The sequence below is a fragment of the Mandrillus leucophaeus genome, unplaced genomic scaffold, assembly GCF_000951045.1.
Source record: "Mandrillus leucophaeus isolate KB7577 unplaced genomic scaffold, Mleu.le_1.0 Scaffold17, whole genome shotgun sequence".
In the NCBI taxonomy this organism is placed as follows: domain Eukaryota; kingdom Metazoa; phylum Chordata; class Mammalia; order Primates; family Cercopithecidae; genus Mandrillus; species Mandrillus leucophaeus.
Genome location: NW_012101698.1, coordinates 6,276,282 through 6,302,061, shown reverse-complemented (window position 1 = coordinate 6,302,061; position 25,780 = coordinate 6,276,282). Strand labels below are relative to the sequence as shown.

General features: G+C 53.3%; 1 protein-coding gene across 2 annotated transcripts in view; it reads left to right on the top strand.

The window, feature by feature from the left end:
• The window catches only part of FA2H (fatty acid 2-hydroxylase), a 74,300-nt gene that overhangs the window by 44,601 nt on the left and 3,919 nt on the right, over positions 1-25,780 (top strand). Inside the window, exons 3-7 of one of the 2 annotated variants that reach the window (XM_011976794.1) lie at positions 12,065-12,207; positions 13,129-13,235; positions 20,156-20,328; positions 22,661-22,913; positions 25,049-25,773. In XM_011976794.1, coding sequence (XP_011832184.1) covers positions 12,065-12,207; positions 13,129-13,235; positions 20,156-20,328; positions 22,661-22,913; positions 25,049-25,128 — 756 coding nt within the window. In that variant the 3' untranslated portion in view covers positions 25,129-25,773. Of the gene's footprint in view, positions 1-12,064; positions 12,208-13,128; positions 13,236-20,155; positions 20,329-22,660; positions 22,914-25,048; positions 25,774-25,780 lie in introns of those variants that run through there. The other variant, XM_011976795.1, reaches the window with a different exon arrangement.

The following is a 25,780-nucleotide window of genomic DNA, read 5'->3' as shown; positions in this document are numbered from 1 at the left end:
AGACCCCGTAGACCGGTGAGGTGAGCCCTGGAGGAGCTGAGCAGTCACGGTGGAAAGGGAGTCACTCAGTGGCGGGGGAGAAGCAGCGTTGCCTGGTGGGGGGTCACTGGAGGGAGCTGGGTTTGGTGCCATTTCTTTCCTGCTTAGGAACAGACACAAATGTGCATGTCCATAAACCCCTACCCTGCGTGCCCTCTGCCTAGGCTGGGCCTCAAAGACACAGAAACAAACAGGACAGGCCCGTCCCCGCGGGAGCTCACAGCCTGGTGGAGGGGACAGTAACCCCTCCCCACCATAGCCATAAACAGTTTTTACCCCAGGAGGCTGCGTGGGATGCATGCCCAAGGAACACAGGCGAGGAGAGTGGGGCGGGGACCCCACAAAGCTGACTCTGCTGGGCCCCCTTGGCTCTGACGCTGGGAACATGGAGATCCCAACTGTCACATGAGATCACAACTGCCTCTGGGAGAACCCATCCGCCCACAGCACAGGCGCCTGGGGGATCCAACCAGAGAGGCCGAAAGAAGTTGTTCTGTGCCACATCCCCTCCTGAGAGGTGCAGAACCCAGGGGAAGATGGGGGCCAGCTGGAGGAAAGGCCGCCCGGCCACGCAGCTGGCAAGCTGGGACCTGGTTTCTGAGCCTCAACCCCCAGCTTGGGCCCCGGACGCTGTCAGGGTCAGGACCTCAGTCTGGAACAGGGGGCGATCAGAGGGGAATGGGGAGAGTTTGCAGAATGATGAGGGACCAGAGGGTGAGCTACAGCGTGTCCTGGCTCAGGGTCTTGTCCTGAGTGACCAGTGGATGGTACCGGAAGGAGCTGTAGAGAGAGGCATCTGTGAGCTTGGCTTAGGGTTTGAATTCTGAAAAGAGCTGACCGGGACTGAACAAATGTGGCAGCCCTCAGGGTGGAGTGACATGAACAAAACTGTCCTGGAGGGAGGAGCTGGGGTCTGAGGCTGGCTGGGGATGGGAGATCCAGCCCACGTTGCCAGCTCTGCGGCCAGCTCCTCCCAGTCTCCCCGAGCTGTGGTTCAGGGCGGACCCCGGCCCCATCACTGCAGGAGACAAGGGGAGGATTAACCTGGGCTGTGCCACCATCACCTGTTCTGTCACCACGACCACACCCAAGAGGACAAGGGGCCCCTCCTCCCCCATGGCCTGCTCCCTGCTTGGCTCTGGGCCAGCCGTCCAGGCAGCCTGACTCACCTTCCCCACCTCTCTCTCATTCTCTCTCTCCACATGCTCACTCTTCCTCCCCTTCCTCCTGTGTCCCTGGGCTGAGACAGCAGGGTGAGGGCTGGGCCCAGGAGGATGTGGAGGCCTACTCTGGATGGAGCCCCCACCCAGCCGGGTGTGCACGGGAACCCCCCTTAGCACCCCAGAAAATCAGCACAAGGAGCGGGGCTTCCCAGGAGTGTGGAGGGTGCTTTTCTGCTTTTTTCTTTTCTTTTAACTTTTGACTTTCCAAAAAAGGGTGCTGCTGCTGTCTCGTTCACCTCACGGGCAATCCCGGCTCCGTTAGTGGGAACAGAGAGGCTGGGGGAGCCACCAGCGCTCCAACCTGAGCCCCCCATCTGTTGCTGACCCCGGCAGGGGGTGCTGGGGTGGGTCTTTGGGTCGGGACATGGAGGAGCTGGGAGAGAGGCCGCGTAGGCGGCAGCTTTGTCTCAGCCGAGGGTCCCAGGTCTGGGGTGGATTTGCACACCTGCTCCTGGGGCAGAGGGGCTTGCCCGTGTTAACCCTTCTGGCTTCGCCTCCAAGCTCGGTACTGTGCTTGCTGCCGAAGACTGGAGTGCTGGCCTCCCAGGATCCAGTTTCCCCGGCCCTAGAAGGTGGAGACAGAGTGGGCCATGCTGGGAAGAGTGAGGGGACCCTAGGCCATGGAGCCAGGGCAGAGTTAGAAGGATCTGAAAAGACAGCGAGAAGAGCCAGGAAGCAAACCCTGGAGCCCCTCCCTGCTCAGAGGTGAGGGATCGTCTGACTTTCGGGCTCTGTGTGGAATTTTACCAGAACAGTTTCTAAATCATCCCTTCAGTCACCCAGCCAGGCAGGACCCAGGCTTCCTTATGGGACAAGAAGCCAGGCTGTGGATTCTCACCCTCCACGTCCCTCCCCGTTTCTAGAACACAGCCAGGTGAGGTGGCCAGAGCTGCCCACCACTCTCAGCTCCTGGGCATACCTGTCCCCCTGGTCCAGCAGCCTCCTTTGCCACTTCGCCATGTCTTTTTCGGAGCCCTCCCTTGGGAGCCCTCTCCACCCTTTCTGCCCTGGGGACCAGCCTCCCTTTGGGGAAGCGTAGAGAACAGGTGTGATTTGAGGGGGTTGCAGAAGTTCCCTGCCCAGACACTCAGCAGCGGAGTTAGCCCCGAATCCACACCCCCTTGTACTGAGCCCTCACTGTGTGCCAGCCGCTTTAAATGTGTTATTGGTTATCTGCTTTAATCCTGCTGATAGCACGAGGGATAAGGATTATAATTATCCTGATTTAACTGATGAGGAAGAGCTTATATCTCCCGCCCAAAGTCACCTCTGGGCACACTAGCAGCCCAGATAGCAGCCCCTCCCCTCCACAAGGTACTGGAACCTTCCCATCCTGACAGCTGACCATGAATAAGACCCCAAGACCCGTGAGTAGGAGAGGGGGTGGCGGGGAGAGGGGGGAAGCTGAGCAGATACCAGTGGTGTCTCCCAAGCCAGCCACATCCTCTTCCCCATCCTTCCTCAAGCTAAGCCAGATGCTGGCATAACCGGCTTCCTTCCAGCCTCTGGGGCTGGCCAATGGGTCTGATCACCCTCTTCCCTCAAGGGACAGATAGACCCATCCAGCAGGCGTGTCAGTAGTCAGCTCCCCAAACTCCCTGTCCCTGCCCCTTGCCCAGCATAATACACACCACCCTGACACCAGGGTCCCCAGGGCCTGGCAAGGCTATTGATATTGGCCATAGTGTTTTACCTGTTTAGGACCCCCAGATCAGTCACAGGGGGACCAGGCTCGGCACTGTGGGCACTGGCCTGGCTCTCCTCCAGGCACCCTGCCTGCCTAGTCGCCTTGGGCTCCCTTGGGCCTCCTTTCTCTCTATAATCCCTCCCTGCCAGAGTAGGGGTCTGGAGGGCCCAACATCCAAAGGGCCATCCCAAGACTCTCATTACAGGGCTTAGGGTCCCTGAGTCTCCTCTCTGCCTGCCTCCTTGCCCAGAGCTCCTGGCCCCTCTTCAGAGGAGCTCAGTGGTGCTCAAAAAATACCCCAAGGCAGAAAGCAGGCAGGTGGGCTGGGCACTGCCTTCTGCTTCTGTGGTCTTAGAGGACACCCTAGGAGGGCATAGACAGGGCAGGCTGGGCGGCAAGAGATGCCGCGTGGTGTTCCAGTATGATGGAGAAAGCTCTTCCCTCTATCTTTTTAATTTTTTTAGAGTCAGGGTCTTACTCTGTCACCCAGGCTGGAGTACAGTGGCAAGATTGTAGCTCACTGCAGCCTCAACCTCCCAGGCTCAAGCCATCCTCCCAGGCTCAAGCCATCCTCCCACCTCAGCTTCCTAAGTAGCTGGGACTACAGGTGCATACCACCATGCCTGGCTAATTTTCTTAAATTTTTTTGTAGAGATAGGGTCTCGCTATGTTGCCCAGGCTGGTCTCAAACTCACAGACTCAGTGATCCTCCCACCTTGGCCTCCCAAGGTGCTGGGATTGCAACCCTGCATCTTATTATTGAGTGGCATTATCTGGAGGATCTGGTGAAAGGTACTAAGAGATATCAGAAAGTGTGCTGCAAGGGAAGACCACCCTACCTGGTTTTGGGGCGGGACACCGGGCAGGCCCCCTTCACTCCTCTTCCGCCCTAAGGGCAGGGTCGTGCCTGCTTTCTGCCAGCGCTCAAGCTGTCTTTCCTTTCTGCCTGTGGCTCTGGCATTTTTGCTCCCTATCCACTCTCCACTGCCTGATTCCTCGTGGGATGAGCCTGAGGCCACCTCCCTGTCCTCACATCCCCTGGGTGACGGGAGGGTCACAGGGCTCGGGGGAGGAGGCAGGTGATCCGGAACCTCAAGTCCACCTCTGTGGACTCGAGCTTGTCCCAGTTAGACTGCACAGGACGGGCCTGCAGTCACTCCGGCAACGCCACCAAGAGCCCCACCTTGCTGCCCCCACTGAGCGCCGCTGGGCTTCCTCACAGCCTCTGTGCCGAGGAAGTCACAGCCGTGGGTCCCGATCTGGCTGCCAGGAGGCCTCCTGGCCGAGCCTGGGCTGTGAGTGGGGCACTCGCGTCCAGGCCCTGCCACAGCACGTGCAGCCGTACATCTGACCCTGTCTTCTCATCTGTCAAGGGAGGTCATCATCGGCCCCAACTCCCAGAATTAAGGCTCATGAAGGATAGGGATGTGAGGCCTGAGCCCCGGCTGACCGGCGACCGGGCTGCAGAAAACTGGCCCGCCTTCCCCTCCCGCGGCCCCGGTTGTCTGGAAGCACGTCCTCCACCTCTCTGCTCAGAAAGCTGCCCTCCGCGATGTGCCCTGAGTTTGGGTGGACATTTCTTCAAACAATTGCCTTAGCTTATCGCTGTGGGAGTGGGCCGTGTTGCTGACCCTGAGCAGCTACCTCACCCGCTGCCTACTCCCACTCACCACCTTTGCCACCTTGGGGAGAAGCAGATTCTGGGCACACCGTTCCCCAAGAAAGCGTCCTATGCCACCTGGCCCTGTGCTGTCCAGAGGAGGGGTCCTGGGGAGGGAGAGGAGGAAAACGGGGAAGGCCCCCTCCTACCCGGGCACATCGCCCTTCCGCCCACCCTCTGGGCAGCAGGCTGCCCTTTCCCCCTGCCCATGCTGCTGCGGGCCGCATTCCTGGCATAGCCTGGGAGAGGCCGTCCCCTTCTCTCTAAGGCGGGAACAGAGCAGGCTGGGGGATGGGGCATGGACCCCACGCAGTTGGCACAAGGTGCTTTGGCCAAATCCACTCCCCACTGCATCGCTTCCTGGGCCCCGGCCCGTTGGTCGGGTCTTTGAATCACCAAAAAATCCCTCCACCCCAATGAGCTGCTCATTCCAGAGCAGTTTCGGGCATAACTGTGCTGTTGCCCATGCAGGCCAGTTTCCTCTGGGCGGCCCCGAGTGCTGGACATGCCTCTCTGGCGTCCAGTTCCACTGCTGTAAAAGGGGACTTGTTACTGTAGGGGGAGCCATGGGAGCCCCCAGATGCCTGGGAAGTGGAGGCGTCATCAGTGGCGTGATCTCCCCTTCTCCCCACCCCAGCTACGAACACAGCCCGTAAACCTGTGCCCATGCCTTCCCTCTGTCCCCCAAGCCTTGGGAAGAAAGGAGTAAATGGGGCCAGGACTGGGAACGAGCTGGAAGGAAGAGACCCACTGATGTGGCAGGAGTAGGAGGGGTCTTCGGTCAGGTAGAAAGGGTGGGCAGAAGGGCGTGGTGCCCAGGCAGGAGGGGGTTTCCCTGCTTTCCTCCGGGATCCCCCTCCCCAGAACCCCTCCTCCCAGGCAGCACAGGGCCAGGTGGCACAGGATGCTTTCCTGGGGAATGGTGTGCCCAGAATCTGCTTCTCCCCAAGGTGGCGAATGCGGTGAGTGGGGGCAGGCAGGAGGCGGGATAGTTGCTCAGTGTCAGCGGCACTGCCCACCCCCACGACGATGAGCTAAGGCAATGGTTTGGTCAGGCAGAGCAGGAACTGAAATGTGTCTTGCATCGCTTCCCATCTCATTGGATCCCAAGCTGTCATCTTCTGTTGTCCTCCCTTCTCAAAACCAGGTCCCGCCAGCTGCCATGTTGAAAACAACCAGCACGTGAGAGGCCTCCAACCTCTCAGCACCCAGCTGAGCCTTTCTCCTTCAGTGCTCAGGACTGGAAGACGATTAAGAAAGGACACCCTATCAGTGCATGTACCACCTAAATCAAGGTCAACTGCACAGGGTGCCAGTCCCAGCTCTTGGGAAACTGTATGGAGGTTGCTACAAGCTGGGGGAAGGAGGAGGGAGGCCTCCACTTCAGGCCCAACCAATCCTATCTCAAGACTCACTTGACCTCTCAGGCCTCAATATCCTCATCTATAAATTGGGTCGGGGGTTGGCGGGCCTGAATTTCTGAGCTTCTCTGGAAGGTTCATGGGGCTTCGCCTGGAATAGCGGGACTGAGGCCCCAGTCATAGAACTACAGGTGTTGGCCTTTGATGACTGAGAGGAGTGTTCACAGAAGGGAGAGCGAGGCCTTCCTGGGATTCCTCCAGGGTGGTCCTTCAGCCCCAGAGTGAAGTGGGCAGCTTCCCTGGGCACCCAGGAGGGCTTCCTTGTGGAGACACAGCATAGACTAGATACAGAGCTCGGGTGTGAGGCCTTCCACGGCCCCAGACAGGCAAGAGGCAGCTTGGGGCTGACTCTCAAGCACAAGTCCACCATGTGTGCAGGTGGCGGTGCTTGTGTCTACCCAGGGAGTAACTGAAATCAAGTCAATCAAATGACAGACCCCTGTGCTGGGGCTGTTCCCACCACACCTGTAAACGCATCTTCCACGGTCTAGCTCTGGCTTCCACACCAGCTCTGTGCTTTTGTTCTGTTTCCTGTACATCCAGGTGTGAGATCTAGGCTGAAGTCCCTGCTTATAGCTTACCTAGACATTTCTTCTTGTGGTTCAACTGAATTCAACGTATGAATCCTATGCCATTTTCGGCTGGGCACAGTGGCTCACACCTGTAATCCCAGCACTTTGGGAGGCCGAGGCAAGATCACCTGAAGCCAGGAGTTCAAGACCAAACTAGCCAACATGGTGAAACTCCCTCTCTACTAAAAATACAAAAAACATTAGCCCGGTGTGGTGGTACACACCTGTAGTCCCAGCTACTCAGGAGACTGAGGCAGGAGAATCACTTCAACCGGGGAAGCAGAGGTTGCAGTGAGCCGAGATCACGCCACTCCACTCCAGCCTGGGTGACAGAGTGAGACTCGATCTCAAAAAAAAAAAAGAAAAGAAAAAAGAAAGGAAAAGAATCCTATGCCATTTTCTACTTGCTTCACAAAATAAAGACAAAATGGATCAATAGATTAAAATTTGCCCAAACCACTGCTAGACTGAGAGAGGGACCCCCTGGCCACATCCCTGTACTCTAGCTGGAAAAGATCATAGTTCAAGATGGCTCAGTCTGTGTAAAGTGCACACTGAATCACAGGATAGCAGGCTCTGTCATGTGTAGCATGCAAAAGTGGGACATAGAAAAACCAGGGGCGCTGGCCAGGCACAGTGGCTCATGCTTATAAGCCCAGCATTTTGGGAGGCTGAGGCAGGAGGATCAATTGAGTCCTTGAGCCCAGGAATTCGAGACCAGCCTACGCAACATAGTGATACTTCGTCTCTAAAAAAAAAAAAAAAAAAAAAAAATTAGCTGGGCATGGTGGTGTGAGCGTGTAGTCCCAGCTACTCGGGAAGCTGAGGTGGGAGGATCGCTTGAGCTTAGGAAGTTGATGCTGCAGTGGGCCATAGCCATGCCACCATACTCTCACTTGGGTAACAGAGCAAGCTCCTGTCTCAGAAAAGGAGCGGACCAGGGGATTCATTTGAGAGGGATGATCGTAAGTTACAGATGTATATTATTCTCTTTAGAGCAACAACTGCAAGGAAAATACCGAAAGCATAGCTGAAAGGTCAATAGAGGAGATAGTATGGCATATTGTAAAATATTTCATTCAAACAAGACAAAGGAAGAACAGAGGAGACAAATAGAAAATAGCAGCCAGGTATGGGGGTGCCCACCTGTAATCCTAGCTACTCGGAAGGCTGAGGCGGGAGGAATATTTGATCTCCAGAGGTCAAGGCTGTAGTGAGCCAAGATCGTGCTACTGCACTCCAGCCTGGGTGACAGAGCAAGCCCTGTCTCAAAAAAAAAAAAAAAAAAAGAAGGAAAGAATGAGAAAAGAAAACCAGAGTAGAGCTACGCCAACATTAAATGTAAATAGATTTAGTGCTTCAATTAAAAGGCAGAGATGGCCAGGTGTGGTGGCTCATGCCTGTAATACCAGCGCTTTGGGAGGCCGAGGCAGGTAGGATCACCTGAGGTCAGGAGTTCAAGGCTATCCTGGCCAACACGGTGAAATCCCATCTCTACTAAAAATACAAAAAAAAGAAAAGAAAAAAGAAATAGCCAGACATGGTGGCAGGTGCCTGTAATCCCAGCTACTCAGAGGTTGAGGCAGGGAGAATTGCTTAAACCCAGGAGGGAGAGGTTGCAGTGAGCCGAGATGGCACCATTGCCATCTTGGCCTAAGCAAAAATAGTGAAACTCCTTCTCAAAAAAAAAAAAAAAAAAAATGGCAGAGATTGTCTGACTAGATTAAAGAAGAAGATCCAACTATATTCTGTCTGCAAGAGATGCACCTTAAATGTAAAGGCATACACAAGTTGAAAGGAAAAGTGTGGGAAAACATGGATCCTGTGCACACCAAGCTTCAGGAAACGAACGTGATTCTATTACTACCCAAGCAGACTTCAGGACAAGGAGTATTTCCAGGGACCAAGATGGCTCTTTCCCAGTGGTAAAGGGGCCAACTCATCAAGGAGACATAAGTGGGCAACCTTGGGCAGATTACTCAGCCTCAGTTTCCCCATCTGCAAAATGACAATAGTTAGAATACCCACCTAGTTAGGGGTATGGCGAGGATCAAGTGACTGAACCTGTGTCAGGTGTTTAGAACCATGCTTGACACATAAGCAGGGCTCCATGGGGATTAGCTCTGAGTGCTACTGCAGCTGGGACAAAGCCTCGCATTCTCGCCGTGACCCTGGCCCAACTTCTTCTAAGGTGGGGCTCTGCAGACTGCCGCAAGATAAGGTGTACACACAGGCCACCAGCTGGTTCCTCCAGTTCTTTTTCCTGGTAGTGGTGGTAGCGGTTGTGGTGGTGCGGGGGGTGTGTGTGTGTGTTTAGAGACCTAGGGCAGAGGACTGGAGGGAATGAGACAGCACACTTCCAGTGATCCCACTTGCTGCTAGACTCAAGGGCTGAGGTCAAGGAGACTGGGGTCAGGAAGGGAGCAGCGACTAGGTGCAGTTTAGATGATTGCTTGATTTAGTTAGTGCCAGGGCGGGATGGCTCCAGGCTGACTTGGATTGTCTTCCAGCCTGAGAAGCAGGAAGTGAACCTCCCAACCCCCACCCCTGCCACAGGAAGGCAGCCAGTACCTGGGACCTGCCAAGTTCACATGGCAGAAGCCACAGCTTTCTTTGGGCCTTTCATCCTGGTCAGAGGCACAGAGAGAAACCCAGTGGCCTTGCCTGCTTGCTCCCGGGCCCCCCACACCCCTGCTGTGATGGCAAGACTAGCTCCACCTCCAGAGGAGCTGGGGGCCCGTGAGGGCTGGTTCCTGGAAGACCCCCTGGGGCTGCAGGCTTTGGTGGAGAGGCCTGTACAAGGATGAGATTGCAGCCAGGGTGAGGGGAAGGCGGGTTTCTGGAATCACTGATGGCTGTTTCATCCAGGCTTGCAAGCTCTTCCACGTGCAGCCCTTGCTCCTCTCCCTTCCTCTCCCTGCCTATGGTTCCCCCACTTCCCACCTGCAGTGACTGCCTGACTCTCCGAGCCGAAGATTGGCTGGGCATCCACCGCGGCACCCTCATCCTCAGTCCGATTGTGGGTGGCGGATTGGGGCCCACCAGCATCACAGATGAGGGCACCGAGGGGCCCCAAGAGGAAAAGATGAATGTCCAGGATCTCACAACTGGCCAAAGGCACAGCCAGGCTTTAATGGAGTTCCCCTCACTCCAGGTCCACTGTTCTTTACTGGATTCAGTCCAGATTAACCTAGCACTGGCTTGTCAGAAATCTCCAACGGCTTCCCGTTGCCTGGAGCTGAAACCTGCAAACTTTTCTGAGCTTGCGTCCCTATGAGTAACACTTTCTGCACACACTCTCCATTATGTGTCCATTTAAATTATTTCTAAAGTATTTGTATGTGTTAACGTACTCTCATATTCTGTGTGTTAGAAAACATTCAAATGCCGTGTAAAGGTGAGATAAAGCCTGTGTAGTGACACACACTCTAAGCTACCCAAGAGGCTGAGGCAGGAGGATCGCTTGAGCCCAGGAGTTCAAGTCCAGCCTGAGCAACATAGCAAGACCCACCTCTTAATAAAACAAAAAAGAGGCCAGGCATGGTGGCTCACGTCTGTAATCCCAGCACTTTGGGAGGCCAAGGCGGTCGGATCACGAGGGTCAGGAGATCGAGACTATCTTGGCTAACATGGTGAAACCCTGTCTCTACTAAAAATACAAAAAATTAGCTGGGCATGGTGGCAGGTGCCTGTAGTCCCAGCTACTCGGGAGGCTGAGGCAGGAGAATCACTTGAACCCGGGAGGCAGAGGTTGCAGTGAGCTGAGATCGTGCCACTGCACTCCAGCCTGGCGACAGAGTAAGACTCCGTCTCAAAAAAAAAAAAAAAGATCAAGACTATCCTGGCCAACATGATGAAACCCCCGTCTCTACTAAAAATACAAAAATCAGTTAGGTGTGGTGGCACATGCCTGTAGTCCCAGCTGCTCGGGAGGCTGAGGCAGGAGAATCACTTGAACGCGGGAGGCGGAGGTTGCAGTGAGCTGAGATTATGCCACTGCACTCCAGCCTGGCGACAGAGCGAGACTCTGTCTTAAAAAAAAAAAAAAGGAAAAGAAAAGAAAGAAAGAAAAAGAAAAAAGAGATAAATATATTACAAACACAAATAAATAGAAATAATAGAAATAGAAATAGGGTAGTTAATATTTTCTCCCTGCCTCTGGGAATTAACCTGTGAGTACCAATGGGGTAGGTGTACATCCTTGCCTTGGAGACAACAGGCCTGGAGAATAAGCAACTCCTGGGTATGGTACAGGGTGTTCCATCCTCTGAGCCTTCAGCAGCTTTCCTCCTGCTGCCCACAGAGCACTGTTAAGGTGCCAGAAAGGCCACAACCATATTCAACTTTACATCTGTGCCCACACTCCCCACCATCCCTTCTTCTCTCCCCCTTGTCAAATCCTCCATGTTGGTGAACTCCACCCCAAACCCCAGGTCCTCTGCAAAGCCCTCCTCGCCTACCCTGACCCGGGCATTTGTGCCAGCCATTCTGCCTCTGGATCTCAGCCTGCTTTGTGTCTCCACTAAACTATCCTTACTTGGCATGCCACATCTCACTGAGCACTTAATGCAGGTACCGTATTTTTTTATTTTTGTAGAGATGGAATCTCAAAATATTGCCCAGGCTGGTCTCGAACTACTGGCCTCAAGCAGTTATCCTGGCTCAGCCTCCCAAAATGCAGAGTTTACAGGCATAGCTACTGCCACCAACAATTACTTCCATTTTATAGCTGGGGAAACTGAGGCTCAAGGAGGTTAAGTGATTTTCCTAAAGTCACACAGTAAATGGCAAATGGATGTGTACTCAGGCCTGACTTCAGAGTCTAAGCACTAAGCTACATGAAACAAGGTTGGCCTCTTTCATTCCTGTTGATTCTTCCCAGCACCTAGCATTTAAATATATATAAAATATTAAATAAATTGCTGAATAAATGATTGAATGAATTAATTACCCAGGCCAACACCAAGAAGAAAGCCTGGGAAAAGAGCTCACTTCATTCCTGATACAAAATGTGTTGCCTCCTGTACCTCAAGAGTCCTGAGCAAGACTTTAAACTTCAGATGTGGCTGAATCTGGATGCTCAGATATCATCACTGGGATTCTGTCTCTCTAGCTCTTGGTTTGGCCATCTTCTGTTCTGGTGGTGTCTTCAGGCAGGCTCTGCTAGTAAATCCAGGCTCATGCCCTGCCGATTTAGCACGTCCAACAGAAAGAGGGAGTGTCTGATGCCTCATCACACCAGCTTAGGTCACAAACCTTTACTGGATCCTATTGCTGTGGCTGGGGACTGGGATGAGCAACTTGGTCAGTTCTTGATCACTGAAGCAGGAGGGTGGGTGGTCCCACACAGATCACATGAGCTGAGGTAGGAGCAGGGGATTGGGATGCTGTAACGAGGAAGTTAGAGAATGAATATGGGAAGACGTGATTATCAAATGTCCACTTGGCTTCATCTCTTGCAGGACCTGGTGGACTGGCAAAAGCCTCTCCTGTGGCAGGTGGGCCACTTGGGAGAGAAGTACGATGAGTGGGTTCACCAGCCGGTGACCAGGCCCATCCGCCTCTTCCACTCAGACCTCATTGAGGGCCTCTCTAAGACTGTCTGGTGAGCTCTTCCCTGAGCCTGTGGCAGGCTTCCCCTCTCTTCTGACGGTGCCAATCAGATATGGAAAGGGAAGGGGCAATTGGGTCCCTCCCCAGAGCCCAGGTCTATGCTGTAAAGCTCTCAGGGAGGGAGGAACACACGATGGGAATAATTCATCCCTATGCATCGTTTTGCCCACTGGGTGGGTCACAACCCAACATGTAGCCAGAAACTACGTTGAATGCCACCCCTAGTCTATTCCAGACTCTTATGAGGAGTTTCTTGCCCCCAGTGCACAGGGAAACAATTTTGCCTGCAATTAGCTCCTCTGCCACAAGAGGTCAGCATCTGTATATTTGCATAGAGTCAGTAGCGCTGGGGACACAGTTCTTTTCTGCCAATAATTCATCTCAGAGACAGGAGGCAGATGGACTCACAGCCTCTCTCCTCTTTTCTCTTCCCCACTCCCTGTACCAGTGTCCCTTTGACCCCAGGTCTCCATAGGCATTCTGCATATGCTTTGGTGTCATCTTGTGCCCCCTCCAGTTGAGTTATGTTTCTCTAAGAAAGCTAGACCCTGCCAGGCACAGTGTCTCACACCTGTAATCCCATCACTTTGGGAGGCCAAGGCAGGTGGATCACCTGAGGTCTGGAGTTCGAGACCAGCCTGACAACATGGTGAAACCCCATCTCTATTAAAAATACAAAATTAGCTGGGTGTGGTGGCGCATTCCTGTAATCCCAGCTACTTGGGAGGCTGAGGCAGGAGAATCACTTGAACCCAGGAGGCAGAGGTTGCAGTGAGCCAAGATCACGCCATTGCACTCCAGCCTGGGCAACAAGAGCGAAACTCCATCTCAAAAAAAAAAAAAAAAAAAAGAAAGTTGGACCCTGTCAAGCTCCTGTATGTGTATCTCTCTCACCCTGACGGCCTTCCTACAGGTACAGTGTCCCCATCATCTGGGTGCCCCTGGTGCTGTACCTCAGCTGGTCCTACTACCGAACCTTTGCCCAGGGGAACGTCCGACTCTTCACGTCATTTACAACAGGTAATGCCAGGTTTTTTCCTGACTTGCCCTGAGGATCCTAGAGGAAGGAGACCTCAGTGCTTTCCCTGGCGCAGAGTTTCTGAGAGCATAGAACCCCAAACCACATCACAGACATTTTTTGGTGAAGCCTCTCTGTAGAAATAGTCTTCCAAAGAAGAATTTTGTCAGACTCCCATCTACCCCCACAAATGGATACAAAACCCAACAACACATCAGCAAAAACTAAATGGAATCATCAGGTGGCATAGCAATAAAAAAAAAAAGAGGGCGACAGAGAGTGCTTCTCATTGAGTGTCACACCAAAAAATGCATGATCTGGGATTCTTTGCTAAGAAACTAAATGAAATCACTTCGTCAGGTGACACAGCTGAAAGCTAGACTCAGACTGGCCTGTGAACCGAGGCACAGATTAGCAGAGAACTTGGGAGAGAAAGATCTGAGAGTGTCCTAGAGTGTGTCCAAGGCAAAGGTTCAGGCAGCGGACCCCCAGACTGGGAGTAACAGCGCACTAACCTCTATGGGACACTTGCCATGTGCAGGGCCATGTGCTCTCCCAGGACTGCCTCATTTACCCCTCCCAGCAGCCCCATAAGAAGGGTCCTGTCATTATCCCTTTTTAAAGCTGAGGAAATGGAGCCTCAGATATATCAAGGGAGTAGTTGAAGGTCATGTGGCTAGGATGTGGATACCAGGTGCGCCCCAGCTTCTAGCTGGGTCTTTCAGGATGACTGTGGGTTTAGGTATGGCCGCTGGGACAGCCAGCCTGGCAAGCACCTTGCCTACCTTGGGCCTCCAGGTACATGCCACCTGCTCTGTGGTCTGTCTGTCCTGGCTATGAGCTTCCTGAGCTGCCCTCACTCTGCCAGGGGCACCTCTTTTCCCCGCAGTCCGCAAGTCAAGTGCCTGAATGGTTGAGATGAGAGGGGCCGCGGTCACGGCACCAGGAGCTTCTTTTATCCACCTGAGTCAAGGCTGAGCAAGTTGCAGAAAGTTCCCCCAGATCCAGCCCAGAGCTGACCCTGGTCACCGAGGGTTACTGCGGGCATCTCTCGAGCCATGGTTGTCCTGTTCTGCCCACGCTGAATAGCTCAGGCACAGCACAGGGCTTGTTGCTCAGAAGTCCTGCTCGCTGAATCACCCACTGTCTGCCCGACACTCCCCTAACAATCACAAACAGTGGCAGGGCCGCCAGGGCTGGCAGCCGGAGGGGGAAGGGGACGCTGAAGCTTTGGCCCAGGTCCCTCTGCCGGATTCCTCCAGAGATGCCACTCAGTACCAGCTCCGGCCGGATGGGCAGACAGGGGTGATGCTGGGGTGAGGGGGCGGGCAGAGGCTTGACCTATAGGAGAGGACTTTCCTGTGTGGCAAGGAGGATGATTTGAGGGCTCTGTCAGCCGCATGGCCTCGGCAGAGAGCTAAAATGTGCCTGTCTTATAAAGGTCCAGTGTAGAGGGTTAGTAAGCCTGTGACCACGATGCCAGGGATGGGGGCATGAGAGATATGTCTCCACGTGCCTCCTTCAGCCCCCAGCTTGTCATGCAAGGCACAAGCCGCAGGCAGAGAAAATAAGAGCTCACAAAGCAAGGCAAGGAGAGGCTCGGCGGGGTCCCAGTGCAGCTGCTGGACAAAGGACACACTGGAATCAATACAGAAGAGTCAGGGTGCCAAGAAGCAGTGGAAGCTGAACGAAGACACCAGTTCAAGGCTGACATTCCTAGATGCGCACATGAAAATGCTTTCAAAAGCCGGGGGGACAGGGGAGAGGGGGCAGCGCTGCATACTCAGGATGGCTCCAGAGCAGCTTCTGAGAGCATGTTAGAGCGAGCAGCATCCCGGAGAGGAGGGGCAGGCAGGCCTCTGGTGGGGTGGTGTGCAGGGCCCGACAGAGGCCAGGACCTGAGTCTGTGCCAGAATGCTCCCGTGTGTCCAGTCCTTTCCTTACCAATAAGAGAGCTAAGGCCGGGCACGGTAGCTCACGCCTATAATCCCAGCACTTTGGGAGACCTAGGCGGGTGGATCACCTGAGATCAGGAGTTTGAAACAAGCCTGGCCAACATGGTGAAACCCAGTCTCTACTAAAAATACAAAAATTAGCTGGGCATGGTGGTGCATGCCTGTAGTCCCAGCTACTCAGGAGGCTGAGGCAGGAGAATCGTTTGAACCCGGGAGGCAGAGGTTGCAGTGAACCAAGATCATGCCCCTGCATCCCAGCCTGGCTGACAGAGTGAGATTCTGTCTTAAAAAAAAAAAAAAAAGAAAAGAAAATATTATGTTAATGTTATTATATAATACGACATATATACTCATCATATAATCAGATATTCTGTTACCTCCATCCTAACTACAACATGGGTAGGGTGTTTCCCTGAGGAAACTGTAACACCTGGGTGGTGCCGAGCCAGGATTTGAATCCAGGTCTGCAAATTTAATGCCTGTGCTCTCTGCACTTCACCGAAGTGACCTGAAGGACCCCAGAGGTATCAGAGCTTCCCTGGAAGCAGGGTGTCTCACCAAGCAGCCCAGCCCAGCTAAGACTCAGTGGGAGAGGGCTCACTTGAACCTGACTCCTTTGGTAATGTGTGGATGTCAGTAACCCCAGCCCCCCAGAAAGGAAACCCAAGAGGAGGTGGGCGGGAAGAAGGAGGAAGATGGTTGGCCTCATTTGGGAGGTGTTCAAGGTGGGGGTATGGACAACCACATGGGGCTGTCCAGTAGGGAGTGGCCACCCAGGGTGGAGTTGGTGTAGAGCTCGGTGGAGTTGGCGTAGAGCTTTGGTCGTCAGCACGTGGGAGAGGAAGGGATTGAGCTGAGAGGCAGAGGGTCCAGGCTTGGACCCTGGGGACAGAGGCAGAGTTTCCAAGATGGAGCCTGAGCAGGAGGATCCAGAGAAGAGGAGAAAAGCCAAGTGTGGCAGCAGGCAGAAGGTGGAGCTATGGATTCCGACCTTATTGCTCCCAGATCTTTTGAGAATTTGAGAAACTGTGGACACACTACAGAGGAAAAATGCCCATAGATGTACAATTTGATATATCAGCAAGTTCACAGACACCCTGTAATCCAACTTAGGACCCTTAGATATTCATAAGCCTTAGGTTAAGTGCCTAGGCAGTTGCAGATTGAAGAAGAGAGTAGTGTTAATGTCTTATGCCACAGCTAGGTTAGAGGTGGACTAAAAAAATTGCTTAGATTTGGCAAGAAAGACATCATGAATAGCCTTTGAAGTTCTGGTGGTTTGGGGCAGAAGACAGATTTTTTTTTTTTTTTGAGATGGGAGTTTCACTCTTATTGCCCATGCTGGAGTGCAGTGGCACAATCTTGGCTCACCGCAACCTCTTCCTCCCGGGAAGCTGAGATTACAGGCATGCGCCACCATGCCCAGCTAATTTTTGTATTTTTAGGGATGGGGTTTCACCGTGTTTGTCAGGCTGGTCTCGAACTCCTGGCCTCAGCTGATCCGCCCACCTCGGCCTCCCAAAGTGCTGCAATTACAGGCATGAGCCACTGCACCTGGCCCAGAAGACAGATTTTTAAGGACTTGACAAGTCGATGGGAAGTGGCAAAGTGGAGCCATGAGTCCAAACTACCCTTTTTTTCTTTTTTCTTTTTGAGACATGGTCTTGCTCTGTCATCCAGGCTGGAGTGCAGTGGTGCAATCACAGCTCACTGCAGGCTTGAACTACTGGCTCAAGTGATCCCCCTGCCTCAGTCTTCTCAGTAGCTGGGACTACAGGCATGAGCCACCATTCGCAGCTAATTTTTTTACTTTTTGTTGAGGCAGGGTCTCACTGTGTTGCCCAGGTCGGCCTCAAACTCCTGGGCTCAAACGGTCCTCCCACCTCAGCCACTTTAAGATTACAGACATGAGCCCCCATGTTCAGCCTAGCCTGGCTTTTTCAGAGCCCTGATGAAGAAGGGGCTGAGTCCATGATGGGAAAGTCTTGCCTCGCTCAGAAAGATGAGCAGAAGAGCCAGGAGAAAAGGAGAGACTGAAGGAGCCCAGAGGAGTCCTTTGGGAGGGAGGATGGGAGGAGGCGGCTGAGGGCTTTGCACTGCCGAACAGGGGGAGTCTGGCAAGTCATGGACTTTGGGCCTCCACGTCCTCACTCATGCAGGCAATGCAGGACTTCCCTTGTAAGGCTGTGGTGAGATGAAATAGAAAGTAATCCATGGAACACTCTTGAAGGGTGCCTGGCACACAGGAATCAGTGAGGACACATCTGCTGTTATTGTTGCTCTGAGCATCCAGCGCCCGCATGCCGGTGCATGCCTCTGCCCTGAGAAACAAGGAGGATGCACCAGGGTACCGGCAGAATGTGGTGTGCTTGGAAGTTGGGGGGAGTATGTGGAGGGGATAGTTCATCCCCAACCCCAGGGCCTCTCTTCTCTGTGAAGTAGGAGGCTGGATGGAAGGAGAGGCAGTAAAGGGGAGTAGAGAATGTCCAAGGGCAGTGGGGAGGGAGCTGGACTTGAAGATGCACAGGGATCATCCATCAGGCTGGGTCTAGGGTCTTACAGAGGTCAAAGGTGCCAGACCCACAGCCGTGTGACTCTCCGTGCCCAGCAGCTAGGGTATGGGTACAGAGAAAGGTTCCCGCGCTGACCCAGGGGTGAGGGTTCATGGGTGCAGGTGAGGGAGATGGAGTAGGGGTTAAAAGAGAATGACTAGGCCGAGTGTCGTGGCTCACGCCTGTAATCCCAGCATTCTGGGAGGCCGAGGTGGGTGGATCACTTGAGGTCAGGAGTTCGAGACCAGCCTGACCAACATGGTGAAACCCCATCTCTACTAAAAATACAAAAATTAGCTGGTGGTGGGTGCCTATAATCCCAGCTAGCCGGGAGGCTGAGGCAGGAGAATCACTTGAACCTGGGAGGCAGAAGTTGCAGTGAGCTGAGATCGTGCCATTGCACTCCAGCCTGGGTGACAAGAGCAAAACTCTGCCTCACAAAGAAAGAAAAAGAGAGAATGGCTAGCTTTGGAAAACAGTCTGGCTGTTCCTCAAAAGGTTAAACATAGAGTTATGATACAACTCAACAGTACCACTCCTGGGCTTGTACCCAAGAGAAAGGACAACATCTGTTCACACCGAAACCTCTACACGAATGTGCATAGCAGCACTATTCACCATTGTCAAGAGCTACCAACAGCCCAGGTGTCCCTCAACTAATGGATGGATGAATACATTTTGAATATCATTCAGCCTTAAAAAGGAATGGAGTTCTAGTACATGCTACAACATGGGTGAACCTTGAATATATTTGGTAGGAGAAGCCAGTCATAAAAGACCATACATCATATGATTCAATTGATGTGAAATGTCCAGAATAGGCAAATTCAACAAAGAGAAAGTAGACCTGTGGCTTCCTAGGGTTGGGAGGGTCTGAGAGAAAAGGAGAGTGGTTGCTAATGGGTGCAGGGATTTGGGGGGAAGTGATAAAAATGTTGTAAAATTGACTGGGGTGATGGTTTAACAACTCTGTGAATGTACTCAAAAGCACTGAATTATATATTTTATTTGGATGAATTATATGGATGTGAATTAGATTTTGATAAAGCTATTATTTAAGAAGAGAGAAGATATGGCCAAAGCTATGGTTTGTGGAGAAAAGAAAGCTAAGAGGATGAGGATGGGCCAGGCACAGTGGCTCACGTCTGTAATCCCAGCAATTTGGGAGGCTGAAGTGGGCAGATCCCTTGAGGTCAGGGGTTCAAGACCAGCCTGGACAACATGGTGAAACCCCATCTCTACTAAAAGTATAAAAATTAGCCAGGTATGGTGGCGCACACCTGTAATCCCAGCTACTCGGGCAGCTGAGGCAGGAGAATGGCTTGAACCCAGGAGGTTGAAGTTGCAGTGAGCTCAGATCACACCACGGCACTCCAGCCTAGGCAACAGAGCAAGACTCTATCTCAAAAAAAAAAAAAGGATGAGGATGAATATGGGGAAAACAGGAACGAGAGCGGAAATCTCCATGAGGTCAAAGAATGAATGAGGTGGAGGAAACAGCTGAAAGCCGCTAGGACTGCAGGCTGTCTCCAGAGGGTGGTGGGAAACTTGTGCTTGAAGATGGTGCCCCTGTCTCCAGTCTTCTCCTCTCCACCCAGGCTGATCATCTTCAGTGTTCTCACATCTTCCTCCTGTGCTGTGATTTCAGGTCTTGTCTGTTGAGATCTCAGTGCTTGTTTTTTCTTGTCCTTCCTACCCCACAGTCCCTGGTGGTTCACACTTTCCATCGTTAACACCCTGAAGGCCGGGCACAGTGGCTCACTCCTGTTATCTCAGCACTTTGGGAGGCCAGGGCGAGAGAATTGTTTGAGTCCAGGAGTTTGAGACCAGCCTGGGCAACATAGCAAGATCTTGTCTCTACAAAAAATATAAAAAATAAAAATAAATTAAATTAAAAATTAGCTGGGTGCAGTGGCATGCGCCCATGATCCCAGCTGCTTGAGAGGCTGAGGTGGAAGGATCGCTTGAGCCTAGGAAGGGGAGGCTGCAGTAAGCTGCAATCACTCCACTGCACTCCAGTCTTCCAACCTGGGAGACAGAGAGACCTTGTCTCAAAATAATAATAACAACGCCCTGGCTCAGGAGCGTCGTCTCCAATGTCCTTGGGGCAAGGTCACCCTTCCAGGTAAAGGCCCAGCCCCAGCCACAGCCACTCCTCCCACAGCCTCTGTAAAGAGGACATCAGGCCTCCAACCAGTGGCCCATCACTCCTGTAAAGGACCCCCAGACCCAGACCAGAGCCCTGCAGCCTCCTTTCCATTTTGACCCAAGGGCCCCAGCAGTATGGCCTGGCCCCGTAGCTGTCCAACAGAGAGCAGCAGCTCCCAAGCTGATGGGGATGGTGAGGTGGGGACACGTGGAGCTACCAGGCTGCTGTGCACCGGTCCTCACCTCGCTCTCCCTGCCACCCTGCAGAGTACGCGCTGGCAGTGCCCAAGTCCATGTTCCCTGGGCTCTTCATGCTGGGGATATTCCTCTGGAGCCTCATCGAGTACCTCATCCACCGCTTCCTGTTCCACATGAAGCCCCCCAGCGACAGCTATTACCTCATCATGCTGCACTTCGTCATGCATGGCCAGCACCACAAGGTGAGTGGGGTGGGGTCCCAGCCCGGAACTAGCATGTGCAGCACGAGGGGGCCCGGCAGCCGGTGGCAGCTTCAGGTGCTGCGGAGCCTCCTGGGAGTCTGGCTGTGGGTTGGGAGCAACAGGATGTTTGATGTGATTCACGGGGGCAACTGGGTTGGGCATCCGAACCTGAGCCAGGCAGGGACAGTGTGGACCCCAGGCCCTCTGCACCTTGTTTACGCATCGCCTTTAATCCTCGAAACAACTCATTCATTCGTTCATTCATTCAGCAAATGCCCAGTGAGTGCCTCCTGTGTGCAAGACACTGTTCTAGACATCATTGAACAAAACAACAAAAAGCCTTGTCCTCCTGGAGCCTGTCCTGAAAACAGTCCCATCGTTCTCCCTGTTCCACAGAGCAGCAGACTGAGGCCTAGGGGAACTAAGGAACTTGCCCCAGGTCACATTTGGCACAGCCAGGATGTCGTACCCCATTCTGGGGATTCCAGAGTCTGCGCTTTCAATCACCCTTCCCCTGAGGCCCTTCAAGGACTCCACGACAGTCCCAGAAGCTGGCCCTAGAAGACAGGTCTGCCCAAAGGAAGCTGCCTCCCCCGTACCCCCCACTGCCTCTCTGTCCCTGCACTGTGCTCTCCTTGGCCCGTCCCAGGCTGTTGCCTGGCTGGTCTCCACACTCTGTTCTCTGCTGGGCGTAAATCATAGAAAATGTGGCAGATATGATACTTTCAGGACACCAGTTTAGACCCTGATGTTGCTGCAACTGAACGTGGGTTTCATCTTGGTTTCCCGGCAGCAACTTAATCCGGTTCATCTCGATGAGCCAATTCAGGGTTTAATCGGCCACCTGGGAGTTCTCAGGGTGGTCGGCGGTGGTCCCCCCGGCTCTCCCCAGAGTTGATCTGCATCCTAGGGGGCTTTCCTAGGGGCCAGAATCGGAGTGGGTGCTCCATCCTCAGGTATACTCTCAGAGGTAGCGCACCCGGGCCTGGCCTGTGTCCTCCAGCCTCCCCTGGCCTCTGCTCTCCAGAGCTCACTGCACCTCTGCTGCGTCCCTTGCCCCGTTTGTGAAGCCTTTTCAGATCCACTGCCGCGTCAGCTGTGTTTCCCACCCACAGGGGCACAAGAACCTTCTGGGGACCTGCTCAGGCTATTCTGGGGCCCCAGGGGCTGTCTCAGGCTCGCTCTCCTGAGACATTTCCACCTCAGTCTGTCCAGTCCCCTGCTGCCACACCACAAGGACCCCAGGAGATTGTGTGGCCTGTAGCCACGTGGGCTCCAATCAGGAACGTGTTCTCAGATCCCCAAACCTATCCATCTAAGGATCCTGATCCAGCTGTGACCTGGAGCTGGCCCATGCCAGCTCACAAGAGCACCTGTGCACATCCTTTCCTGTTTCCGTTCCAGTGATGCCACGTGGGCGCTCGAAAGCACCAGGGCAGGAGTTTTTACACCGCAGGAATTAGCAAACGCTACCAATCAGGGCTCTCCCCCCCTCCTTTTATTTCCCCCTCCCTCGTTCCCCAGCTCTCTCCCTTCCTCCTTTTCCTGAGAGCTGGTTTTCCAGCACACCACTGGTCCTGTTGTTCTGGGTCTGAAGGGAGGGAGGCCTACACCAGCATCTCACTGTCGCTGTCACCTGCTTTCTCTCTCTCTCCTCCAGCCCAGAGAGGCTGCAGGATTCTCTTCTCAGAATCCTGACCAAGCCATAGCTAAGATCTCACCTCTATGCCAGGCCCTTGGCTTCTGAAGCTCAAGGGCCATGGTAAAGCAGTGTTCGCTGGTTCACTGTGGCGACACCCCCTTGGAACAAAAAAGGCCTCCTGTTTGGACATGGGGGTGGGGAGGACACCTCTAGTGACACTTCAGGGTCATCCCACCACAGAGGCTGCATTAACCTCAGCCGCCCTCAGTGCCTTGCTCACCCAGACAACATCAGGCCTCAGTCTAGGTGCCTTCTCCAGAATGCCCCTCTAGCCAGGGGCATGGCATTTAGGGATGGGATATCTGTCTAGCACCTGACAAATTCCAGAGTCACAGTGGCCTCTAGAGCATGAGATGGGTGCTGAGCTGCCAGCACACCCTGCCCATCCTGCCCATCCCATGTTCCTCTGCAATCTGCCAGGTACCTTCCTGGCTCGCAAATGGGGAGTAAGACGATCTCTCTAGGTCTTCCAGACGTGGCCCGCCCTCCCCAAAGCCACCAAAAGTGCCAAGCCTATGCAGTGGAATGTCTGGGCCGCTCTGTCCCTGTCCTCTGCAGGGAGCGGCCCGAGTTTGGTCAGCTGCCAAGGCCCCTGGCTGCCTCCTGACGCCCAAGCCTCTCCATCTGCAGGCACCCTTCGACGGCTCCCGCCTGGTCTTCCCCCCTGTGCCAGCCTCCCTGGTGATCGGCGTCTTCTACTTGTGCCTGCAGCTCATCCTGCCCGAGGCGGTGGGGGGCACTGTGTTTGCGGGGGGCCTTCTGGGCTATGTCCTCTACGACATGACCCATTACTACCTGCATTTTGGCTCGCCGCACAGGGGCTCCTACCTGTACAACCTGAAGGCCCACCACGTCAAGCACCACTTTGCACATCAGAAGTCAGGTGAGGACGGGCCTGGGTTTCCCAGTTCCCTATGTGTGTTCATTGATTTATTTGCCAACTACCATTGAGCTCCTGGGAATGGCGAGGCACCGTTCCATGTACTGGGCATATACAGAGGGTTCCCTCTACCCTCTTCCCTGGTGCAGATAGCTGTGCAGAGACAGGCAAGGATATCAATAAATGGCAAAGATTTCGAACTGAGATAAATGCCATAAAGAAAATAAAGGGGCCAGGCGCGGTGGCTCACACACCTGTAATCCCAGCCAAGGGGACTGGGAGGCTGAGGCAGGTGGATCACTTGAGGTCAGGAGTTTGGGACCAGCCTGGCCAACATGGTGAAACCTGTCTCCACTAAAAATACGAAAATTAGTAGGGTGTGGTGGTGCCCACCTGTAATCTCAGCTACTTGGGAGGCTGAGGCGTGAGAATAGCTTGAATCCAGGAGGCAGAGGCTACAGTGAGCTAAGATTGCACCACTGCACTCCAGGCTGGGTGACAGAGCAAGGCTCTGTCTTAAAAAAAAAAAAAAAGAAGAAGAAGAAGAAGAAAATAAATCAAGGTGATGGAATATCACATAGGTAGTGAGAGGGGTCCAGCGATTTCCATTGAAATATTATGTGGGCCACATAAGTGATTTTAAATTTTCTAGTGGCCACACTAAGACGTGAAAATAAACAGATGAAAAGAATTTTAATAACATTTACTTAACCCAATATAAGCAAATTATTATTTCAACATGTAATCAACATTAAAAAATCATCAATGGCTGGGCGCAGTGGCTCAGGCCTATAATCCCAGCTCTATGGGAGGCTGAGGCAGGGGATTGCTTGAAGCCAGGAGTTCCAGACCAGTCTGGGAGACACAGCAAGACCTTGTCTCTACATAAACAATTTTTAATTTTCCGGGTGTGGTGATGTGCACCTGGAATCTCAGCTACCTAGAAGGCTGAGGCAAGAGGATCATTTGAGCCCAGGAGTTTGAGGCAGTAATGAGCTATGATGATGCCACTGCACCCCAGCCTGGGTGACAGAGCGAGACCCTTTTTGTAAAGTCTCTTTTTTAAAAAAAAGTCATTAGCAACTCTTATACTATGTCTTTGAAATGTAAGGTGTATTTTGCACTTACAGCACATCTCAATTCAGATGCTAAAGTTTCACTGGAAATACTAGATCTGTATCAATTCAGATACTAAAGTTTCACTGGAAATACTAGATCCATATCTAGATTTTATAAATTTGCAAACAGTAGTTCACATAGGTAAGTTGCTCCAAACATGCTTAAAAATTGTCCAGTAACACACTTTAGGAGGCCGAGGTGGGCGGATCACCTGAGGTCAGGAGTTCAGGACCAGCCTGGCCAACATGGTGAAACCCCCTCTCTACTAAAAATACAAAAAATTAGCTGGATGTGGTGGTGCGCACCTGTAATCCCAGCTACTCAGGAGGCTGAGGAAGGAGAATCTCTTGGATCCAGGAGGCGGAGGTTGCAGTGAGCCGAGATCATGCCACTGCACTCCAGCCTGGGCAACAGGAGCGAAACTCCGTCTCAAAAATAAATAAAAATTTAAAAATTCCAGTAACTGAATCAAGCATCAGTTTTTACATTGACATGTTAATTCATCAGAATTAAATGAAGTTAGAAATTCAGTTTCTCTGGAGCTCTAGCCACATTTCTAGTGCTCAGTAGCCACGTGTGGCTAGGGGCTAGTTGGACAGCAGACAGATTAAATGGTCCAGGTGTCATTGCAGAGGTGCCATTACAGCTGAGACCCTAATGAAGAGAAACCAGCATCTGGCATCCCAGGAGTGACTGGTGCAAAGCCCTGAGGCAGGAATGAACTTGGTCCAAAAGGAAGGGGAAGAAGATGGAGGTGGGGGGTGGGTGGGGGCCAGGTAACCTAGAAACGCAGGCCAGATAAGGAATTGGGGTTTATTCCAGCTTCATGCTGGAGACAATAAAAAACACAGGTTCCCCGCCCTTGACTTCTGCCAGGATGACCTTGGGGGTTGGGAAGGCCAAGGGGACAGATATTGACATTGTCTCCACCTATTATCCCTACCCTGGCACCCTTCCCAAGCCAGTGCACGCCTGCTCCTTCAATGCCTCATCGTCTCTCCTGTTGTCTCCCTCTCTAGGGTTTGGCATCAGCACTAAATTGTGGGATTACTGTTTCCACACCCTCATTCCAGAGAAACCCCACCTGAAGACGAAGTGACAACTCCCACCCGCTCTGTCCTGCCCTCAGCCCGGCCCTGGCCCCTTCCCAACCCCCACCCGCCATCCAGACCCCACTAAGAAGGTTGACTTGGCCAGGCGGGATGGGCTCTGTCCGGCCCTGCAGCCTAGTGGAAGGTGCCGAGGGGGCCCTGAGGCAGGATCGCCCTCCTGACCCCTAGCAGGAGGGTCACATCCACTTGGTGGCCAGGTGGCCCTTGGTGACCGTCTTCTTCCTGGAGCGTCCCTGCCTAGAGCTCAGCCCACAGGACTGCTTCAGGACCTGGCCACAGGTAGCAGCCTCAAGGGGAAATGAAGAAAACTGACTCCTCGTGGCCACCTGTGTCACCCTTGTGCCTTAGCGTCATGGACTGCCTAGGAGCTGCCTGCATGGCACAGCTCTGTGTTCATAGTCAGGAGTGGGTCTGTGGGACCTGCGGGCCCTGTCCTCCCTGCTGTCCTTTCTGGGGAGGCTTTGGTGGCTCCGAGGTGGACAAAGAGCTCTCACAAGACGAGACAGCATGATGCCTCCCACAGTCCACCCCAGACCCTGGGGCAGCCCCTCTGGCCCTGCCAGCTACCTGTGCCGTTGGGCCCAGGGTGGCTGGCAGGAGTCCCAGCCGCTTTCTTTAGGACCTGGCAGCTTCTCTAGC